The sequence below is a fragment of the Xenopus tropicalis genome, chromosome 7 (genome assembly GCF_000004195.4).
Source record: "Xenopus tropicalis strain Nigerian chromosome 7, UCB_Xtro_10.0, whole genome shotgun sequence".
NCBI classification, from domain to species: Eukaryota; Metazoa; Chordata; class Amphibia; order Anura; family Pipidae; genus Xenopus; species Xenopus tropicalis.
Window position 1 is genome coordinate 22,572,848 of NC_030683.2, and position 23,995 is coordinate 22,596,842.

At 38.9% G+C, this 23,995-nt stretch overlaps 1 protein-coding gene across 5 annotated transcripts in view; it reads right to left on the reverse strand.

Moving 5' to 3' along the window:
• Window positions 1-23,995, reverse strand: part of mgmt (O-6-methylguanine-DNA methyltransferase) — a 308,175-nt gene that overhangs the window by 28,085 nt on the left and 256,095 nt on the right. For all 5 annotated transcript variants that reach the window (XM_018095368.2, XM_018095369.2, XM_018095370.2 and 2 more), the window contains one exon: window positions 15,090-15,229. In XM_018095368.2, coding sequence (XP_017950857.1) covers window positions 15,090-15,229 — 140 coding nt within the window. The remainder of the gene's footprint in view (window positions 1-15,089; window positions 15,230-23,995) is intronic.

Here is a 23,995-nt window from a genome sequence, read left to right on the forward strand (position 1 = left end):
AATGCATCAGGGGAGAAAACCGGCGGCTGGGGGAGTGGTAACAGGGATCGGGTCTGGGCCTACTGGGTTTTTTCTTGGTATCCCGGCGGCCCAGTCCAACCCTGGTGTTGTTAATTTTGAATCCTCCTGTACATGTGCATTTATACCAGGAGAAACAAAAAATAGCCGTATTCATCAAAGTGTTTTATCGACAGGTTGCACCAACCGTGAAAAGCAGTAAAAAGAAATCGTGTGAACATCTCTGGTGAAACGTCATAAATAGCAAGTGAAAACAAGCAAGTTCTTCAATAAATACAGCCACCATTCGACTCCATGGGATTGGGTAGTAGTTTCTGAGTTACAAAAGAAGATTTTCTAATATAATACATATATATATTTACTAAAGTAGAATGATTACAACAGATTTAGAAAGAGATAACTCAAACAGCTTCATTTTCTTTATCTTTTTATTCTCAAAGCACAGAATCTTAAATAAACTCCTCTCTAGTTGTCTTACTTCTGTTGAACAAATTCCCCCACCTCCCTCCTGTTTGTGACAGGTATTCTTCTCTGCCCCCATTCTTTCACTCTCTTTCTCAAAATGAAATATGCTCTCAGTGTTTTAATACTTTATATTTTTTTTCCCCAGCATATCTTGACCTGCTAAGTTTACCGTTATATTTTGCCTAAACTGAATATAATGTTTTTTTTTTTAATTACAGCTTCTACATTCTTGCATTGCAATGAGATGGAACCCCTTCAAATGGTTAAACGGTTTAACATGATAGGGTTTTATCTATTTACTTTTTTCTCAATATATATTGCATTGTGCATTGTGTTTGCTGTATCTACACTGAATTTTACAATATACATTTTCAACAGTGTATTATTTTTAAATACGAGCTGATGGCCTACATGGAAGCCTCCAGAGGTCAACCGTTGACAATGAAATATATTTTCCTTTCTGCAGGAACAGAGGTCTCCACTATCAATAGAATTTTATCCAAAGAAGCAAACTTATAAAAACTTAACAGGTTCTTAAAATGATCAGTTTCACTAAATCCATTTCTGGGGTTATAGAACTGAAGTTGATTGGCCAATACAAAAAATGCAACTGGTCGAGGAACTGACTTTGTGCTCAAGTTGTTGGGCGCAGATATTCCACCTATCGTAATAGTGACCAACAATTCCATGGGAAAATAGGTTAGGCACTATGCAACTTACGTTACCAATGCTGAAAAAGGTCCAACAAACATGGTAAGTAGTGATGGGTGAAATGTTTCGCCAGGCATGGATTCGCGGCGAATTTCCGCGTTTCGCCATTGGTGGATTGTTTTGCGAAACGGATGAAAAAATTCGGCAAGGGAAAATTTCGGAATAATAGCCGCGCGACAAAATAATAGCCGCGGACGACGAAATAATAGCTGCGCGACAAAATAATAGCCGCGGGCGACGAAATAATAGCCGCGAGACAAAATAATAGCCGCGGGCGACGAAATAATAGCCGCGCGACAAAATAATAGCCATGGGTGACAAAATAATAGCCGCGCGACAAAAGAATAGCTGCGGACGACATAAGAATAGCCGCGGGCGACAATTTTTTTTTTTGACATGCGACATTTTTGCCGTTTCGCGAATTTTCCGCCGTTTCGCGAATCTTTTGAAAGATTCACAAATTTTTCGGCGAAGCGAAATGGGACAGATTTGCTCATCACTAATGGCAAGTTTAAGAACTTTGCATATACACTAAAACTGAAGCTCAATGGTTTGTCCTACTTTAGCCATATATCAACACTGGGTCAGCCAATTTACTTTTCAGGAAAGCTTTGGATCTCTATTTTTCCCACAGCTTAATATAACTAGGTCAGTTTTTAACCAATTCCTTGGGTGCATGACCCCTGCATAAGTGATTTGGGTTGTGCGCTTCCAAATAGTAATGTAACAATCTGATTGACTGGTCAGCAGGCTGGTTTGTCACATCTCAGAAATGCCCTGTGGGCTGAGGAAAACCAGAGAATGTGGCCATTTTAGATATGTGTGGACTAGATACATAGTTACCTAGCTAGTTTGGGTTGCAAAAAAACAATAACCCATCAGGTATATAGCAATAGTCCTTATATAGCATTATCAATAGTCTATCAAGTCAAAATGACCCAAAGTGCATATTTATACATACACCTATACAGACCTATCAATACAATTATACATAAAAATATATATACTTATCTATAATGGATATTATGGATATTACACCAATAAATCATAAAAGCCACCATTAAAAGTCATTAGCAGAATCTGCCATCACTCGGAAGAGAATTCCACAACCTCAATGCCCTCATTTTCACTGCTTTAAGTCAAATCTAAAGGGGTGGACTTTGTGCTTTTCTACCAAAAAATGGTATCTATAATAGCCTCTAATGTATTTACATTTTAATATAATAATTGTCCAATTTTTAACATTCTCAGCCAAGATTTCCCCCTGAATATTGTTCCTCTCGTTGGCTAAGATTAGTATTTATTTTCTTGGTCCACCCTCATAGACCTTCTTATTGCTGGTTGTTATAATCTCCTATTTGTAGCTTTCCTGCTCCGTTCATGGTGGCTAAAGATTTCTGAAGATATTCTGTACTGATGATGAACTGGCTATTTTACAGGACTGGACAGATGATTGATGACTTGGTTATATATGGCTTTTTTATGGGTGGAAGCGGCCCAATTTACACTTTAGGTTAATTATCTAGTACAGTGCTGTCCAACTGGCGGCCCGCGGGTCGCATGCGGCCCTCGACCCCCCTCTGTGTGGCCCCCCACCTGTCTGGCTGCTTTGATAACTTACCTTTGTGTAAGCTTTAAATTGTATCAGTACTGCCCCCCTGCATGGTTAACACCTCAGATTCAGGCTGTAATCAGGCTGTATTGTTTAAAAATGTAATCCCCTGTGTTGTTCACACCTTTTAATCCCTACATTGTTCTACCCCTGCAGTGTTCACACCTCAGGCTCAGGCTGTAATCACCCACATTGTTCCCCTGTTCACACCTCAGATAGCAGTAGAAACCCACAAATAAACCCTGCACACTATAAAAAGAACATATACTGAGGTGGTACTGCAATTAAAAAGTTTTTTAATATATAGTTATTGTGCAGACTGTAGGAGCAGTAGCAGCATTGTGTCACTGTAGGCTGCCTGTGTGTGCCACACTCTGCCTGCCCTATGCTGCCTGTGTGTGCCATACACACAGGCAGGGTAGGGAAGGCAGAGTATGGCAAACACAGGCAGGGTAGGGAAGGCAGAGTATGGCACACACAGGCAGGGTAGGGAAGGCAGAGTATGGCACACACAGGCAGCATAGGGCAGACAGAGTATGGCACATACAGGCAGGGTAGAGAAGGCAGAGTATGGCAAGTTTTTGCTGTACTACCACCATTAATATGGCTATGGCCATGCGATAACATGGGTGTGGTTTCAAGTGCGTGTGGTTTTAAAAAGAGGAGTGGTCAAAACTAACTTCCATTATCGGCCCTCCACCACGGAGGCCGGAAAAAGTCCGGCCCTCGGTGCCACAGAAGTTGGAAAGCACTGATCTAGTATAATCAAGACACCACTAATTTTCTTTGAGTTTCATAAAACTACTTTGCCCATTGATAGGAATTAGGATTTAGCAACATTCGGATTTTTATGGTTATCGAGTTTTTTGAAACCATGACTAAACTCATTTCCCCAAAACCCACAAATGTCTAGTCATTTATTAAAATATCTGAATTGAAAAAGAAAAGAAAAAAAGGATGGGGAAAAATGTGAAACCGCACATTTTTCCCCATTGTCGCTCAAATGGAAGTGTCATAAAAAACGGAAAACCTCTAAAACCACAAAACAAAGAAAGATCTTCCAGCTGTAAAAAGAATAGCTGCCATTGATGTGATCTTAACAGATTTTAGATGGCATATTTTTTTATTTCGGATTTGTAACAGTTTTGTCCAGAGGCGCTTTTGGCCCCTGGGCCGCCCGAGGTGGCTCCTCCGATTACGCCTCTCCCATGCTTTACCTTTACAGCACCGGAGGGGGTCATGGGGGGGACCGCATCGCTAATGCGGAGATCGCTTTCTGCACTAGCAGAGTCAAATTTCTGGTTTAAAAATCGGAACTTCGGCTCTCAAAGTTACCAGGAGCAGCTTTTTGCCATCCCTGGTAACTTAGGGGTTGCTGCCGCCTGAGGTGAGTTTCTTAACTGATTTTGTCTCATAATAAATGGCAAAAAATATTGTATGTTGATGCAAAAAAATACGAAAATTACGAAAAATACGAAATTACGAAAAAAAAACCCGAACCTTAGTAAATATCCTCCTAAGTATACATTTGGATATTTTTAACATCTTAGAGCATATATACTCTTATACAGGTATGGGACGCCTTATCCAGAAATCCATTATCCAGAAAGTTACACATTAAGGAAAGGCCATCTCCCATAGACTCCATTTTTATAAAATAAAATAAAAGATATAATTACCCCTTATTGGGGCAGAACAGCCCTATTGGGTTTATTTCATGGTTAAATGATTCCCTTTTCTCTGTAATAATAAAACAGTACCTGTACTTGATCCCAACTAAGATATAATTACCCCTTATTGGGGCAGAACAGCCCTATTGGGTTTATTTCATGGTTAAATGATTCCCTTTTCTCTGTAATAATAAAACAGTACCTGTACTTGATCCCAACTAAGATATAATTACCCCTTATTGGGGCAGAACAGCCCTATTGGGTTTATTTCATGGTTAAATGATTCCCTTTTCTCTGTAATAATAAAACAGTACCTGTACTTGATCCCAACTAAGATATAATTACCCCTTATTGGGGCAGAACAGCCCTATTGGGTTTATTTCATGGTTAAATGATTCCCTTTTCTCTGTAATAATAAAACAGTACCTGTACTTGATCCCAACTAAGATATAATTACCCCTTATTGGGGCAGAACAGTCCTATTGGGTTTATTTAATGGTTAAATGATTCCCTTTTCTCTGTAATAATAAAACAGTACCTGTACTTGATCCCAACTAAGATATAATTACCCCTTATTGGGGGCAGAACAGCCCTATTGGGTTTATTTAATGGTTAAATGATTCCCTTTTCTCTGTAATAATAAAACAGTACCTGTACTTGATCCCAACTAAGATATAATTACCCCTTATTGGTGCAGAACAGCCCTATTGGGTTTATTTAATGGTTAAATTATTCCCTTTTCTCTGTAATAATAAAACAGTACCTGTACTTGATCCCAACTAAGATATAATTACCCCTTATTGGGGGCAGAACAGCCCTATTGGGTTTATTTAATGGTTAAATGATTCCCTTTTCTCTGTAATAATAAAACAGTACCTGTACTTGATCCCAACTAAGATATAATTACCCCTTATTGGGGGCAGAACAGCCCTATTGGGTTTATTTAATGGTTAAATGATTCCCTTTTCTCTGTAATAATAAAACAGTACCTGTACTTGATCCCAACTAAGATATAATTACCCCTTATTGGAGCCAAACAACCCTATTGGGTTTAATTACTGTTTAAATATTTTTTTTGGCAGACTTAAGGTAGGAGATCCAAATTAAGGAATGACGCCTTTTCCAGAAAACCCCAGAGCATTCTGGATAACAGGTCCCATACCTGTACTAGCAGAGCTTAGTGTGAGGAGAGGGCAATGCTTAGACCCATTTGCTAAATAATATACTTTTCTAGAATGCTCTTTTTTGTTGATGAAATGTAAAAAAAAACCTGTATATAATATAATTCTGGTTGTGGCATTACATAGGAGAAAAGGGGGTAAGTGCTGATTATGCTTAAAACTGTGAGGCCTTGGTGTAAACACTTATCTAAATTATATGTACAGTTTTAATTCAAAAGCCCTCTTAACTTGCCCTTTTCTGACCAGCTCTGTAACACAACATGTTAAATGTGTGTTTCTTTTCTAAAAAGGTAATATAAAATCTTCCCTATATATATATATATATTTATTTATTTTTAGACATGGTTATGTTACAGAGCTCATTTGACTGATACCTTACAGATTCTTTTGGCCTAAACATATTATCTTTGAGGTTATCACTAGAACGGTCATCTTTGGTTAGCAGCTTTATCCTGGAGAAAAAGAAAATCAATCCCTCTGTAAAACACAATAACTAAAAAACAAAAGTTATTTGTCGCCTGATCTATAAAGAAAATGATAGCGAACACAATGCTTAATACAAGCCGTGTAGATAGAAGGCATTGTTTAATGAGCGCTGTCTGATTAGCGCATTTCAAAGGTTTCGCAGCACATATCTGGGCAGATAGAACATACTTGTATTTGTCTGTTGTTGTGCAGTGAAGTTCATTAGTAATATTCAGAGGTCCCTTACTCACATTAGGTTCCTGCTGAAGGACAAGCAGACACATGTCCCTTATTGTCTGAAGTGCTTAATATTGTGCACCCTGCAAGAAAAAGCAGGATGGACACATCAAGGACAACCAATCAATACTCCTAGCATCCCATCCTCCAAGTCGTCGGCACAACTTGCAATCCATATATTGGTGCCAATAAATCATGAGAAAATAAAATTATTTTAAAGAGAAAGAGCACTGACATTTACACTTCCTTGGACTCTTAAGGTAAACCATACACTTATAATAAACAGGGGGTTTTCTTTCAATTTCCTGTAACAGCTTGTAAATTATCATGGTATCACTTACTGTGTAAGCAGAGGAGTCATTCTCTCAATCTTTTCACAGAGAAACATGTATAGAAGCTACCATACTGCCTAGTATATATATATATATATATAAGCAAGTCAAATGAAAGAGAATCTTTTGGTTTGGCTATTCTATCAATATCGATGAAGAATGGCACAAGCTGGACACTAGTGATGGGCGAAATGTTTCGCCAGGCATGGATTCGCGGCGAATTTCTGCTTTTCGCCATTGGCGGATTGTGAAAAAATTTGCCGCATGTCCAAAAATTGTCACCCGCAGGTGACAAAATAATAGCCGCGTGTCAAAATAATAGCCACGGCGACAAAAGAGTAGCCGCGCAACGAAAGAATAGCTGCACGACAAAAGAATAGCTGCGGACGACGAAAGAATAGCCGCGGGCGACAAAAGAATAGCCGCGGGTGACAAAAGAATAGCCGCGGGTGACGAAAGAATAGCCGCACGACAAAAGAATAGCTGCGGGCGACGAAAGAATAGCCACGTAACGAAAGAATAGCCGCGGCCGACAAAAGAATAGCCGCGTGACAAAAGAATAGTCGACGGCCGACATTTTCGCTGTTTCGCGAATTTTCGGCGAAGCAAAACGGGACAGATTCACTCATCACTACTGGACACACATGGTTGCTCTTGTCGCCCAACCAAGCCACTCTTAGCCAGCTGGTAAACAGGGCCAACTTTGATTTACCAAGGGATATCTGACTGGGGGTCTTTCAGTTATTAGTCAGGAAGATTGGCAAATCCAATAGGTCTGGATTGGGGTACCATGTAATTTAATCAGTGGCCTGCCAGCCAAAATATTTCCTTACCCTGATCTATGTATGGCTTAATAAGGCAAAGATGTGCTCATATGGCAAGGTCAGTAAGACAGCTTAGCTATCAATAAATGGCCTTCTTAAGGATTAAAGGAAAACTAAACCCTAAAAATGAATATTGCTAAAAATGCCATATCTTAAATACTGAACTTATTGCACCGGCCTAAAGTGTCAGAATCTCAATATCAGCAATGATCAAGGACTTCAAAATCTATTGTAATGTAAACCATAAAACCAATCATGGTAAAAGCGATCCTTCCCTTTAGTATGGTGTACCTATAATGGCCATTTCTATTAATGAAGAACTGCCAAATTGAATGTGCACAATTTCGGGCAATGTTTCCACCAGGCAAAATAGCCCATAGCAGCAAACAGGTCACATTTACTGGTCACCAGTGTTGATAGAATACATCTGATTGGTTGCTATGGGTTACTAGACCTGATGCAAACTATGTTGCTTCTATCATATAATACTCAATACTCTCAATACACTGTTGCACTCAATACACTGTTCTTTAATGTTTAAGCAAGATTACAAAAAAGTGTGGCCAGTGGAGTGTATGTGTGGATCACCCATTTTGTTATGAACAGTAAAATGTTTAAGCCTAAAAATCAACCTTAGTCGTTCATGTATATAGTCCCCAATACTTTTTATTTGTAGAGATTTGTAATATTCTTAATAAATACTGCAAAAACCAATGCTTACGTGAGTAATAATTATTTGCCAATACGAACAGACAGATGCTTATAAACAGAAGCTTGAAGCTGCCAATATCCTACTATCACTCTAACATAATGATAAATCTCAGATCCCAGACCTAATACCTTTGTGCTTCTGTTTTGTTGTCACAGCCACGAGCTGCAAATGTCACATAAGTAAAATGACCCTCAAGTTAAAGAATAAAAGAATTGCTCTTCCTGCCACCGTTGGCCTACATGCCAAAGAAGTGTGAAAATAGTAAACAGCTTAACGTACGAGTGTTTAAGATAGTATACACAGGAGGCGAGTTCTACAGGAGAACAATAGGGAAAAACAGATTCATGAGATCTTTCCAACAGGAGCTCAGAATAAGAAAAAGAAAATGCACCCGTTTTGTAGGTGAAATTTGCAATGTAATGTTGGCTTACATATATGGTACAATATTAAAATGAAGTTGAGGTGTTAAATATTTGAATTTTTCATATATTGATAAACACATTTATTGGAAATGCAAATGGATGTTTAATGATCTATGAATCTAGCACACATGACCCACGCTGCATATCATTCATTTCAGGGGATAAAAGGGCAATGTAGCCTGCACCAGATCCAGCGTTCATGGTGGCCCATTTGTATGCGCTGCTATCAAAAACAAAATAATAAGAACTAATGTGAAGAATAGTAATAAGTATATCGGAGGGCTTTGCCAGTGAATAAGAACTAATGTGAAGAATAGTAATAAGTATATTGGAGGGCTTTGCCAGCTTTGAAAAGACCCAAGGGGCCCTGCACAACTAATAAACCAATTGCCTGGAAGGATATTTCGGTATAAGTAGTAGGGATGTAGCGAACCCTCGCAAAAATGTTCGCGAACCCGTTCGCGGACTTTCGCCAAAACTCGCGAATATTCGCGAACTTTGCGAACCCCATAGACTTCAATGGGAAGGCGAACTTTAAAACCTAGAAAAGCCATTTCTGGCCAGAAAACTGATTTTAAAGTTGTTTAAAGGGTGCCACCACCCGGACAGTGGCATGCAGGAGGGGGATCAAGGGCAAAAACTTCTCTGAAAAATACTTGTAAAAAAAACGGCAAAAAAAAGCGCCAAAAAAAAAAACGCAAAAAAATAACGCAAAAAAAAAAAAAAAAACCCCCAAAAAATAACGCCAAAAAAAAAAACCGCAAGCTATTCCTATGTATATGCATAGGCGATAAAACGAAGCGGAAAAAACGCGGCGGAAAACCAAGGAGAAAAAACGCGGCGCCAAAAAAAAAACGCGGTGAACCCAAAGTGGCGAACATCGGCAAAAGTCCGCGAATTTGCGCGAACGCGAACACCCGATGTTCGCGCGAATTAGTTCGCCGGCGAACAGTTCGCTACATCTCTAATAAGTAGACTACAGGATTCAATAAAGACCAGTAAATTCTGTTGGACCTAGGGTTGCCTCCTCTTCTGCACGGAAACTCCAGGCAGGAAGGTGGGGTATGACATCACTGTGGCGCAGTGATGTCACGGGGGTGGGGCACTGATATCACAGGGGCAGGGCTATGACATGGTGATCGGTGAATGGCCAATCGCCATGTCAATCTTGAAGAATCCTGTCTGGTTTTCCTAATTTGGAAAACCTACCGAAAGCCGGGCTGTCCGGGTTAAAACCAGACAGGTGTCAACCCTAGTTGAACCAGACCAACAATTAGAATGTGAGATGCTAGGAGTCATTTATACCCCCGAGTGCATGGGCTAAATGCAATTTTGTAAATTTAGCATTTTATTCTGCAACTCTCCAGTTTGGAATTTATATGGTTGCTACTCTAGCAACCTGGCAGTGGCTTGAATGAGAAACTGGAATATGAATAGGAGTGGGATAAGTAATAAAGTAATAAAAACAATGAAATTGTAGCCTCACAGAGCATTAATTTCTTGGCTGCAGGGGTCAGTGACCCCCATTTCAAAACTGGAACGAGACAGAAGAGGAAAGCAAACAATTAAAAAATGATAAAAAATTAAGACCAACTGTAAAGTTACTAAGAACTGGCCATTCTATAACATACTAAAGGTTAACTTAATGGTGAACCGTCCCTTTAATATGTAAAATGAAATTAGTTTCTGTATTCAGCCAAATCTTTTTGAGAAATCTGGATCCAAGAATTCAATAAAGAAGTAATAAAGTGAATAAAGTGGCTCAATACCACCACTATAAACAGTCAAGAGAAGTAAAAATCAAATCCCAAGTAAAAAATCAAAGAGGTCCACGGCCCCTGCCAATACCAACAATAAATTCTTGCTCCCCTAAGCCGTAGGTTTGCAGTGTGCCCTCCTCGGATAGAGAAATACAAGCACATATTAGAAAAAAAAAGGGATGCCATTGTGGTGTTGATTTGAATACTACATAAGTTTATATTTCCAGCATTATCAAGTATAGAATATTACAGGGAAATATAATGCAAACCAACAGGCGACACTTCTCGCAGAATAACAATGCAGTTTAGTGCAAAAAGGATATGTAATTGCTGTCTGCTTGGAATGTACCTAACTTTGCCCCGAGGCTGCAGGAGAGTAGCAGCATCCAAACTAGAGGAATAGCGGCTTGTGGAGTGAACAGCTCGGCTCTCCTGTTAGCAGAAATGAAAATAGCACAGCAAAGCCCGAGCAATTTGTTTCCTAAGCGTAGGTTTCCTCGAGTAAGGACGGGGAGCCGGCTGTGGACAATCTTATTTCCCTTATTTCTCTATCCCTCGGTGGTAGTATAAAAAAATTTGCGTCCGCTAATATAATGCCACCGTTTGATTATATTACAGACTTCAGAGCTGCTTTAGGGGGAAAAAAAGGGCTTTCTGCAGATTCCCTTACTTTCAGACCGCAGCGGAGGCACGCTAACACTATGGAACAGAAATGTTTTATTTATATTGTAATAATATCGCAAAACATTTCAACACACTTCAAGGTACATTTCGATTTAAATGGGCAACCTATTGTGCTTTGTTTAACCCTGTGGGTATTGATTCCACAAAAGGGAAATACGGAAGTTTTTGGATCAGCTGAATAAGGGGTCTTTCCGTAATTCGGATCTCCATACCTTATGTCTACTAAAAAATTATTTAAACATTATTTAAAAATTATTTAAACACCCAACAGAATTGTTTTGCCTCCAATAAGGATTAAATATCTTAGTCAGGATCAAGAACAAGGTACAGTTTTATTATTACCGGTATGGGATCGATTATCTGGAAATCCGTTATCCAGAAAGTTCCAAATGACAAAAAGACCTGTGTCCCATAGACTCCATTTTAATCAAATAATTCTGATTTTTAAAATGTATTTCCTTTTTCTCTGTAATAATAAAACAGTACCTTGTACTTGATCCCAACTAAGATATAATTACCCCTTATTGGGGGCAGAACAGCCCTATTGGGTTTATTTAATGGTTAAATGATTCCCTTTTCTCTTTAATAATATAACAGTACCTGTACTTGATCCCAACTAAGATATAATTACCCCTTATTGGGGCAGAACAGCCCTATTGGGTTTATTTAATGGTTAAATGATTCCCTTTTCTCTGTAATAATAAAACAGTACCTGTACTTGATCCCAACTAAGGTATAATTGATCCTTATTGGATGCAAAACAATCCTATTGGGTTTAATGAATGTTTTATTGATTGATTTTTACTAGATTTAAGGTAGGAGATCCAAATTACAGAAATGTCCGAATTACGGAAAGCCTCTCTCCCATAGACTCCATTTTAAACTTGTCTGGTTGCAGATATAGAGAAAAAGTCAGAGACCTAGGGGACTATGTAATAAATGGTGCTAAGTTTGCCCAGGAGCATTTTCTAGTCACCTACTTAAAAGCAAACATCTTATTGGTTGCTATTGGTTACTGCTCCTGGGCAAACTTAGTGCCTTGTATTACATATAGGGGTTAGTTTATATTTCACATGGAGTTTAAAATTTTAATAACTTATTTGAAATCCAAATTGTTTAGATGGACTAACTTATGTTCTAAACATATTATGCCCTTTTAATTTCTGCTGTGCCATTCAGCCATCTTCTTCTCGTCTAAAAGTGAGCTATTATTTTTCTTGCTGACAGTTTGCTTTTATTGAAAGATGTTTTAATAACGATAGCCATGGTGTTACATAGCTGAGCCCTGCCACTTGCAACATGCTGGCGCAGACACTTTTGATTTTAATCCTTCGTTAGATGCAATGCGCTTTCCATACACGCACATATGCATGGTTCCTTTGTAAAACAAGCATGGCACGTCTCCAAGGTCTTTATGCTTCTCCACTGTAATCTGCCCACTAGACTTACATTTTCCCACTCTGGTTATGTGGGTCAGCCCGGTGCCAAAATTCCTCAGTGAGTCACAAATGTAAAATGGACAGTGTAGTCATTAAATCGCCACCCATGTACAGCCAAGTTTTGCTTTTGTTGAGAAATCAGAATCAGGCTGAAAAGTTTGGAAACGTGTGAGTGAAATCTGTCAACAATTAAAATAATTGGGAAGGAATGTGGTTTTGACACGGGGGGGGGGGGGGGGGGTAAGGTAGGAGTTAGCAGGGAAAGCAGCAGAAAGAAAAAAAGAAATCAGGAATAGAAAAATAAATACAAATGAAATAGCTGCATGTCAAAGATGTTTTGCTGTATTGCTATATTAATATATAAATAGAAAATAAGTGTGTGTGTGTGTACATACATATATATATATATATATATTGGTATAATTTGAATAAAAATAAACTTGTTTATTAGTCATTTAAAAAGTTGAATGCATAAACTAACCCACTTAGTTACCAGGGTCTTAAGGTGGCCATACACGTTACGATCCGCTCGCCTGGTGAGCGGATCTTCTCCCGATATCCCCACCTACGGGTGGGGGATATCGGGTTAATTCAGGCTAATTCGGTTGTTTGGCCCTGGGGCCAAACGATCGAATTAGAACGCCAGTAATATGCGCAATGGGTTCGGGGTCTGCATCAACGAGTCAATGCGGTCCCCGATCCAACTAGATTTTTTAACCTGCCCAATCGATATCTGGCCTAAGGGACCAATATCAGCAGCTACAATCGGCCCGTGTATGGGCACCTTTAGACTGGGCAAGTTTAAGAGATAAGATACTGTATAGTGATGTCCAACCTGTCACCTTCCAGTTGTTCACCTACACTTCCCAGTCTTGACCAACTTGCCTAACTATTAAAGGAAAACTTTACCCCCCAACAATGTAGGCCTCTATAAAACATATTGCATAAAGCCCTGCTTAACCTAAATAAACCATTTTTATAAAAATATACTTTTTTATTACTATGTGCCATAAGGTAATTTTAAATAGAAAACTGCCATTTTAAATACTAAGGGCCGCCCCCTGGGATCATCACAGTGCACACAAACAAACCAAAGGAAAACATACATGTTAGATTACATAAGCCAATTGATGGCCGCACTTCTTAAAGTCAGGGGTTGAGTTGGCTGACCACATTTAGAATATCTGCCCTTTTGTCTCCATTTGAGATAGAAGCATTTCATTCAAAGGATATTCTGATTTCACATAGCCGTAAGTATCTAGCTACAGTCCATAATAATGTAAAAAATCATTTGGGGATTGACCACCTAGGCATAGTGAAGGTTTTTCTAGGTTGCATAAATTCTAAAACTTATTACTGAATGTGAATAATATCTTTAGTGCATAATATATATCACCCTCAAATTGTCCTGCAATTGCCCTAGTACAGAGTAATACCTATGCTAGTCATAAGGTTATGATCTTTCTGTACAGGACAGTAGAGTTGGCCCTCAAAGCTGGATGGTGGATGCAAAAGGAAAGTTAAATATAAAGATTTAGTGGCACTTTAACAATTGTTATTAAAAAGTATTGAGTTGGTGAAAATCCATTGAATTATTTGCTTTCAGTGTTTTGCTGCACAGACAGGCTCCTTTATGTGTTTGAGCAGAATTATCTTCACCTGTAAACCAAGACACCGAATAGTCTGCATGCAGATCAAAATGATGCATAAATGTTGAATATGCACTGTATTAAATTGCCCTGAATCATGGATTCTCAAACATGTTCTGTTAATCTGTTAACAATGCCACTGAGCATCAAATGACAGAGCAATAATGAATTTAAAATGGAACAGTTGAGAATGTACTCATAGGTCGATTAGCCAAAATAATGTCCAGGGGTTGGATTATAACAAGTCCATGCAACACAAATAACCCAGGAAAGCATGACTGGGGGATACAAAATATATCTTGAAAGGCCACAACCAGCCCTCAGACCTCCAGTTGGTAAGGCCTTAACTATATTTTAGAGTAATAATTGTTGGTAATCTATATTAATAAGTGCTCTCCATAATGTAATCCCTAGAGCATGGTCTGGCTGAAGGCTGTGATATGAACTGCAATTAGTCCAACCAATTAAATGAACAACATGGCTACTCCCAGAGCACAAAGGAGAGAGAACCAATTGTTTGTAGGGCATGTGTAGGAGTAATCAAGCAGATTAACAGAATGCCATATGGAATAGTGAGGAGTTCATATTATGAGCTTCTATTTATTCACAATAGCAGTGCTGAGTATGGTAGCCCTAGGTGACTAATTCAAATGGAAGACATCTGTTTATATGAGAAAGTAGTGATTTTGTTATTGTACATGTATATGATGTGAAGATTGAGCTCATACATTCATAGCAAACACATAACAGGGCTCTTTAGTACCTTAACTAGGTACTAAACTGCACAAGTGCAGCTGGCTATAGTAACCAAATGGAATGAACTTTGCCTAGTCTACTACTAGTTAGAAAATGAAATGGTGAAATGTAGCAACTATTTCCATAATTCAGCCTCTATGGCATTTTCTTACCGGATTGTTTCTCATCGCTCCGCCCACAGCCCTCACGGCTTTCTCGTTCCCTGCCATGACGGCTAATTCCTTGTAAGACACAGTTTCTCCAAATTTCACCTTCTGTAGCAATGCCATCAACACAGCTTTGGTAAATGAGTCTGTGGGGGGAAAAATGTGATTTAGGGACAAGTAGAACAGCCAAAAATGTTTGTTTTCTAACGTTATAGATGAAATGCAGTTGCAAGAAGTCAATATGCACATCAAGATGCTTGTTATGTAGAGATATTCTAGAGTTCAAATCAAAACTGCCTTAAGAGTAATGTAGAGTATGATAATAGCACAATCCAAAAGTTCCCAAGTTTCAGTTTCTTTAGAGCAGTGATCCCCAACCAGTGGCTTAGGAGTAACATGTTGCTCCCCAACCCCTTGGATGTTGCTCTCAGTGGCCTCAAAGTAGGAGCTTATTTTTTAATTTCTATCTTGGAAGCAAATGTTGATTGCATACAACCCAGTGGAAAGCCAAACAGAGCCTCCTATAGGCTGCCAGTCAACACAGGGGCTACCAAATAGCCAATTATAGCTCTAATTTGCACCCCCAAGAAGTTTTTCCATGCTTGTGTTGCTCCCCAAGAACTTTTTCCATTTGAATGTGGCTCAGGGGTATCAAAGGTTGGGGATCCCTGCTTAAGAGGGTCCATGAACAAAACAAACATAAGTATTCCAGAATCTAATTTCAACCCATTTTCATATGTAGAGATAAGCAGGGCACAATCCTTTTTATTAGAAAAATAAACATGATACATTATTATTTTTATAAGCCTTGGTTATTTTTATAAAGATGTGGTGCATGGTTATATCAAAACAGTTTATCAGTTGGATGCTATGTACCACTGACCCCCTTAATTCAGTGCAATTAGCAAAAACATCATATATGCTTCATAAATCATTAACAAGCGTCAGCATATAAATGGCCTGTCATTATATACACTGACCAGGTGGGAAAATGTGAATGAAGGAATGAGTGAGCATGTGAGAAGGACAGAAACCCAACTGTTTCACAATATGAGCCGTGAAGTAAGGGGCACAAGGTCCTCGGCTGGAAAACTTTATGACATGGGGGACCCATTGATGTCATTATCTCTGACAGTAGGCTGTGTACTAAATGGCTGCACTGTGTTTTTCCATATTTTATTGCCTATGTACTGTAAGTGCAGCCTGTGATATTATTGTAAGCACCTCTAGAATATTTGTAAGGGTGGTAAGTTTTGTCGAAGCCCTTATACTATAAATACAAAAGGATGAACTTGAAAAATAATAAGGGGGTGCAAATACCCGAGAGTGTGTTAAATGCTACAGACAGGTGACTCTTGTACAATTTAATTGGCAATTCAAAAGTCTGCAACTCATGAATTGATCAGTCAGCATCTTCTAAGCAATTGACGTGGGTAAGAGAGCCAATGATACACATTAATGGTATTTGCCACCACCAATCCCAAGCCACAGAAAGGCTCAAAAGGCACAAATGTCAAATGGCACGAGGGGCACAATTCTTAGCAGATCTGCCAGCAGGCCCTTCAGTATTTGTTCTCTTAACCATCAATGCTAATTTGCTCACTTTAGCGGCAGTGGCGTCACTAAAAGATATGTTTTAGATCCCCACACAACACAGAACCCCCTTTTATAATTATCACTGTAATCAAAAATTATGAATCAATATCATTTTTATATGGTTCAAACAGTTCTTCGCTTTCTGCATCATTTGAATCCTAGCAGAGGAGGAGGGACTAAAACACTAATGCTACAAATTGTAACATCTTATAGACAGCATGCAGGAACTTCATGCCCCACAATGCATTGCACTGTAATGTTCCTTTCCTTATTGACATCACATGTGCAGGGAATTCTGGGATTGGGAGGATGCAGGCTGAAGGCAGGCTGAGGACAGATGACTACTGTTACATTTTATTTGAGTCTCTAAGTAGCCAGCCCGATCAGCAGGGGAACAGGGGGCGGGGCTTAGGGAACTGTCCCAATTTTAATTGATGTATATTGCAAAGTTGCTTGAAATTATGTTTACTTTTCAAAAAAAGCTTGAGTTGTGTTTGGGTGGAGTTCACTTTTAATGTTATTAATGAATACGGAAAGAAGGCAGATTGTCACATGGGTGAGCAGCTCTTTCGCCATTTGCAATGGTGATCAGATGTGGTATATGCAGCTTTATGGCTGACTTCTTGTCCACCTACAGGTGACAACACGTCTGTATGACCATCAGGCAAAAGGTACCCACAGATGGAAATGGATGAACATAACAATCAAGTAAACTTTCAAGTTACATAGTTTACAAAAATAAAATTGCAGAGCCAAACTTTGCCCTGATGTTGCCCCACGTGAGCCCTATGACACTGAGGGGGGGGGGGGGGGTTACATATATTTTATATCTATACTTTTCTATTCTTTATTAAAAAATTTTTTAATTCTCCGCATTGACATAACTGTGGTTTATTGGCATGTCAACATTTTGTTGCTCAATAAAACTAAAAAAAAAATGTGTTCACCCTGGAGCCTGGGATAATTGACCCACAATGTTTATTTTCTTAATGTATTCCCTTACGAAACATTCCTCTTTTTTTTAGTGGTTACACGTTTTTTTCGCAAAGAGGAATTCTACATTCATATTTGGGTTATGCTACACCAACAAAATAACAGAGTTTTAGCACTTGAGAAAAATGTGAAATGCTTTGTAAAAGCAAAGGTCGGGGGTATTTACTTCTAAATTTGTTTATCTGGTCTTTTTTGTTCCACGTCAAACAGTGAACAATGTCTACTATTCTATGTATTTTTAGTCTATGACAGCTAAAATCATGGTTGCTATATTAAAAAAAAATATATCGTATCAAAGCAATTTAAAGACATTAGGCTAAAAGATTGATTTGTTGTGGTATATTTTTAAATTTTCACTTCAATCATCGAGACAGCTGTGTTGGTTGATCATCTGGCGAAATGAAATAATAAGAAGTTAAGCTTTAAAAGTGGATACATTTTAATGATATTAAATCATTTATCCTACAGGAAAATAAATCACGCTACTCCCACTGTTGGGAGAATTAGAGTTTTGGGTTCTAAAGTACTGTATTTATAGGAAAGTCACTTTCTCTAATCCTAATCCTACCTGGCAGGGGGTTCAGTTCTGACAATTTCAATTTGCTGTGTTTACATTGTGTAATGTTCTATAATGGTCTCAGCTCATTGAGAAGAAAGGTCATAATGTTACTTAGATGTTGATCAACAATCTCTCTACTTTAAACATGTCTCCCTCACCTTTGCTTATTCAATAATATCCAGATTGTGGGGGGCCCGGAGCAGTGACGGGGGGGGTAGTAAGGCTGAAGGCCACTTAAAGTTTGATTTAGGGTGAATGCGTATTTGATCTCCAGGCTATACAAGGGGAACCCATATGCACCCGGTTTCAGGGCCAATTATAGTCATATTTGCTACCCTACTCATGTATGTATGTATAACTTTATTTATAAAGCGCCACAAGGGTACGCGGCGCTGTACAATCTTACAAAATACAAAACTACACACAGGGAGGACAAGTGTTATAATAAATAAATACAATAAATATTTATAAAAACACAGGGAATAAGTGCCATGCCCCGTAGAGCTTACAGTCTTAGAACTGTGGCTGAAAGAGTGATATATTAATGTTCTCCTATATCTCTAAACTGGTTCTGGCCAAGGATTGAAATTCAATTCTTTGATTTCGCTTTGAAGACATCCTTGAATGCCTTTTACATTCTGGGTGAATCCACACACCTGACCAAAGACCTGTCTGTGAGCATTTCAGCTTGTTGGTAGGGAGGATGCAGGATATGACACACAATCAAAATATTCTGTAGCCACCTATTCGCCAGGTCTACTCATTTTTAGCTCTTTCTTGCTATGTCTTTGCATATAAAGGGCGACTCTATTAGTGTGCCTTCAACGTCTTGGTTTCACATACAGGTATGGGACCTCTTATACAGAATGCTAGGGACCTGGGGTTTTCCGGATAAGGGATCTTTCCATAATTTGGATCTCCATAACTTAAGTCTGCTAAAAATCATTTCAATATTAAATAAACCCAATAGGCTTGTTTTGCCTCCAATAACAATTAATTATATCTTAGTTGGGATCAAGTACAGGTACTGTTTTATTATTACAGAGAAAAAGGAATCATTTAACCATTAAATAAACCCAATAGGGCTGTTCTGCCCAAATAAGGGGTAATTATATCTTAGTTGGGATCAAGTACAAGGTACTGTTTTATTATTACAGAGAAAAGGGAATCATTTAACCATTAAATAAACCCAATAGGGCTGTTCTGCCCCCAATAAGGGGTAATTATATCTTAGTTGGGATCAAATACAAGGTACTGTTTTATTATTACAGAGAAAAGGGAATCATTTAACCATTAAATAAACCCAATAGGGCTGTTCTGCCCCCAATAAGGGGTAATTATATCTTAGTTGGGATCAAGTACAGGTACTGTTTTATTATTACAGAGAAAAGGGAATCATTTAACCATTAAATAAACCCAATAGGGCTGTTCTGCCCCCAATAAGGGGTAATTATATCTTAGTTGGGATCAAGTACAGGTACTGTTTTATTATTACAGAGAAAAGGGAATCATTTAACCATTAAATAAACCCAATAGGGCTGTTCTGCCCCCAATAAGGGGTAATTATATCTTAGTTGGGATCAAGTACAAGGTACTGTTTTATTATTACAGAGAAAAGGGAATCATTTAACCATTAAATAAACCCAATAGGGCTGTTCTGCCCCCAATAAGGGGTAATTATATCTTAGTTGGGATCAAGTACAAGGTACTGTTTTATTATTACAGAGAAAAGGGAATAATTTAACCATTAAATAAACCCAATAGGGCTGTTCTGCCCCCAATAAGGGGTAATCCATCCACACCACTAGTAAAGTCATGCCATGTCTACTTCTGGTGGAAACACAAAGGACCCAATAGAAAGTGATGAGTAGGCTTGTAACCAATCTGCCAGACAATAGCTACTTAGGCAAGACTAAAACAGTAAGATGAGCCAGTAACAACTGCATAAACATACATTCAATTCTGAATATTTTCATTAGGGAAAAAAAAATAAATAAAGCTATAGTGGTTCTTTAAACAATTATTAGATCTGTAAAAAAAACACATATACATCTGTCCTGAGCAGGATAATTCAGCTATTTTGGAATTAATCACTATTTTTGGATGCAACCGCTATGCTCTTTTCCAGAACTAAAGATCCCTTTCTTGGACACCACCCAACTTAATTTAGAGTGAATATATTACTTTAGCTGTTTAACCAAATATTGATATTGTTGGATCTTTTAACAGCCGGGGGCCAGATTTCTGTAAAGAACACAAAGCAGAAGTACAATAAAATAATACACGTTCTTATTAATCTCTACTGGAGAATTTGGCTTTGCCTTCACACTGTGAAAATGATATTATTCACATAATGATCGTTTACTATTGTTATTACTGTGTTTAAGCAGGTAAACTGTTCACGTTGAATTATAAAAATAGAAAGAAAAAATATCTTGATTCGCCCCCCCCCCCAGGCTTTTACTGGTGTCAGCAGTAGGCTGCCTTGTTGGTTGATGACCTCAGCACTCTCTCATTTTCATTAGGGGATTCGTGTGGTTACAGAATCAGCAGTTGAGGAGGGGCCCTTGGAAATCACTTGATAAGTGGAAATGTGTAGATAAAAGCACAAAACAGAAAGTGTTAAATAGGGTTTCCCAAAGCCACCAGTTTGCTGTTTTATGGCCTGATTAGTGGGTTGTTGGTTTGATTTAAGTGTCTGCATCTACTGATTTTTGTAGGGTTTGGGTTTGGAAGATGGTAGGATTATTGTTTAATATCATTTAAACACATACTCATCAGTATTGAGTCACTTAAAGACATACCAAAGCCAAGAAATGTTATTTGTAACATTCTCGTTAGTGGGGTGGTGTACTTCTGCTAGTGCCATCCATTGGCATCATTTACAAATGCATGTACAGTGTGAAAATCAACTTTTTTTTTTTACCCATAATGCAGTACTTCAGTGTACTTGTGGGCATTCTCCAAGTTGCCTCCACCACAACTGTGTTTGATTTTGGACCATATCAGATACGGCAAGTTGCAGCTAGAATTTTCAGAGTGGGGATTGTGTTATTTGTTGGGGTCCACATTTAAAGCAGCATTTTCAGCCCATTCACTGGGTGCCTATTGAAGAAAACCCATTGTAGGAAACCTGGAGCTTCCAACAGGTCCACAACACACAAAGAAAAACTATAGAACCCACTCCTCAACCCTTACTGCATTCCTGAATTGCCCCTGTTTATATGGAACAATCCTGGTTCATAAACTCATTTAGGAGTCAGTTTTACAAGCAAGAAGGTTTTGTGCAGATTGGTGGCCTCCTGATGAGCCTAGTGATCCCCTTGAATGTTACTCCCAGTGACCTCACAGCAGGGGCTTATTTTTGAATTACTGGCTTGAAGGCAAGTTTTGGTTGCATGAAAACCAGGTGTACTGCCAAACAGAGCCTCCTACAGACTGCTAGTCCACATAGGGGCTACCAAATAGCCAATCATAGACCTTATTTAGTACACCCAGAAACTTTCCATGCTTGTGTTGCTCCTCAGTTTTTACATTTGAGTGTGACTCAAAAAGGTTGCAGTCTCTTGAAATAGCCTAAATTGTACCATCTTTTAATTTTGGAATTGAGAAGGTGTAATATTGCTCTAATGGAGGCACAATGCCTCAACAGGTCTATGTGAGCAAATACACATAGTCAGCATCAGTTTAATTTGGCACTGGCCAAATAAAGGCAATCTTGGGCTACTTCAGAAAACAGAAGAGATGCATGTTTTCCCACTATTGATTTACATTATTGCCAGAGGGAAAGCATTTTGAGAACATTAGTGGTCCCAGGTAGAGAAGATTCATACCAGGCAACTAAGCTTCACATGAGCTATAGCCCCAAATGGAGACAAAGTTGTATGTATATCCCCATTCATGAAATACACCTGTATACCCTTACATTCCACTTGCACTTCTTTGTACTTGCAGGACCACCTATGCACCCCCATGCATGACTTGTGTTGAAGTGCAAGTGTTGTCCAAAGGGAACCCTGGAATTATGGGTATTTGCCTGCTTTGCCATCTTCCTCTTTCAGCAATGCAATCACTTAAAGGAGAAGGAAAGGCTAATTTACTAGGGGGTGACAAATATTAGGCACCCCCCAGTGATTGTAATTGCTTACCTGAAACCCCCAACCGTGCTCCTGTTAGGAGAAAACTGCACAGCCTGGGGGTAAATGTAGGTAAGTGATCCCCTCCTTCATTCTCCTTTCGCAGAAGGTGGAAGAGGAATGTTTGCGTACACCCAGGCCTGTGCAGTTTTCTCCTAACAGGAGCACGGTTGGGGGTTTCAGGTAAGCGATTTCAATCACTGGGGGAGCCTAACATTTGTCACCCCCTTTCCTTCTCCTTTAAACTTACTTCTGGTGCCAACTCACCAAGCACCTAAAAAACATTACAGGCATACATAAAAGGGGCAGTATACATCTTATTTCATCAGGACATGTACTGGCAAATCTGGCTACCATTGGGTGTAGCTATCCTGCCCAGTAACCCAGCTTAAAGGAGAAGGAAAGGCTAATAAAGAGTTAATCTCAAGCTGCAGGCATACCTTCAGTTCTCTCAACAGTGCCCTGAAGTCTCCCCATATTTCTCCCGTTCAGATGATCAGAAGCCAAACAGGAAGAAAACATGCTGAGCTGTGTAAAGAAAGTTCCCATAATGCATCACTCCTGCACAGACATCCAGACCAAGTGAACATGCTCAGTTAGTTAGACTATGAGGAAGCTTCCTGCTGATTGGCTCTACATTCTACATTAGATCTACATTCCTAAGGGGGGGGAGTGAGTTCTTAGCATTCTTGAGGGAGGGGGGAGCAGGAGAGGGGAGAGAGGAGAGAGCTGCGTGTCTCTGGCAGAGGAAAACAGACACAACAAACCCTTTGACAGAGAAGTCAGTGCAGGGTTTCTGTGAGTGCTTATGGCTGTATTTACATAAACCTTTCTGATAAAGCTTACTTAGTTTTTACCTTTCTTTCTCTTTTAAAATGGGGAGATCAGAGGTCGTAACTTTAGCAACACAAGGTTGTGTTATACGGACATGCACAACGGCTCTCTGTATTTAGACACAAAAATGGGCGTTAATTGGTTCTAGCTCCACATTAAAGTGAAATTATCAACTCAAAGCTGATTATTTTAATGTTTTTTTTTCCTCATTCAGCCTGGCGCAATACTCCAACACATTTACTGACACCGTAGCCAGACAGCACAAGATGTCGCTGAACTGTACAGCTTCCAGCAGAGTCGTTTAAGTTTGCCTGGAAGGGGAGAATGCACTTTTATCATGCGGGTTAAACGGGAGAGAAAAAAAAATAATTTGAGACTGTAGGGAATGATAATCACTTTGTTGGAAAAAAATATGTTTAGTCTTTAATATTATAACATTAAGCAAATTGAACATAAGCATAATCCAGGTGATATTAGAAGAAGGTCACCGAAGAAATTAACTTTTTTGTTCATTAATTTACATGGATTAGCAGAGGGCAAAAAAAAAAAAAAAAAAAAAAAGATAGCGAATCTGTTCCACTTTTTTTTTCTCTCTCGTATGATATAATTTCAAGCCGTGCACCATTTGTGGCACTAGGTTGACTGTGGGGTTAATCAGACTGATTTGTCCTTTTAATTGCTTTCTATTCAAAGAAAATTCATTAGATAATGTTCTCTTCAAAATTCATGAATCAATTTAACTGGAGAAAACCACATTAAAAGCTTCGGGTTCATTAGCGGCGACGTTTGTGCGA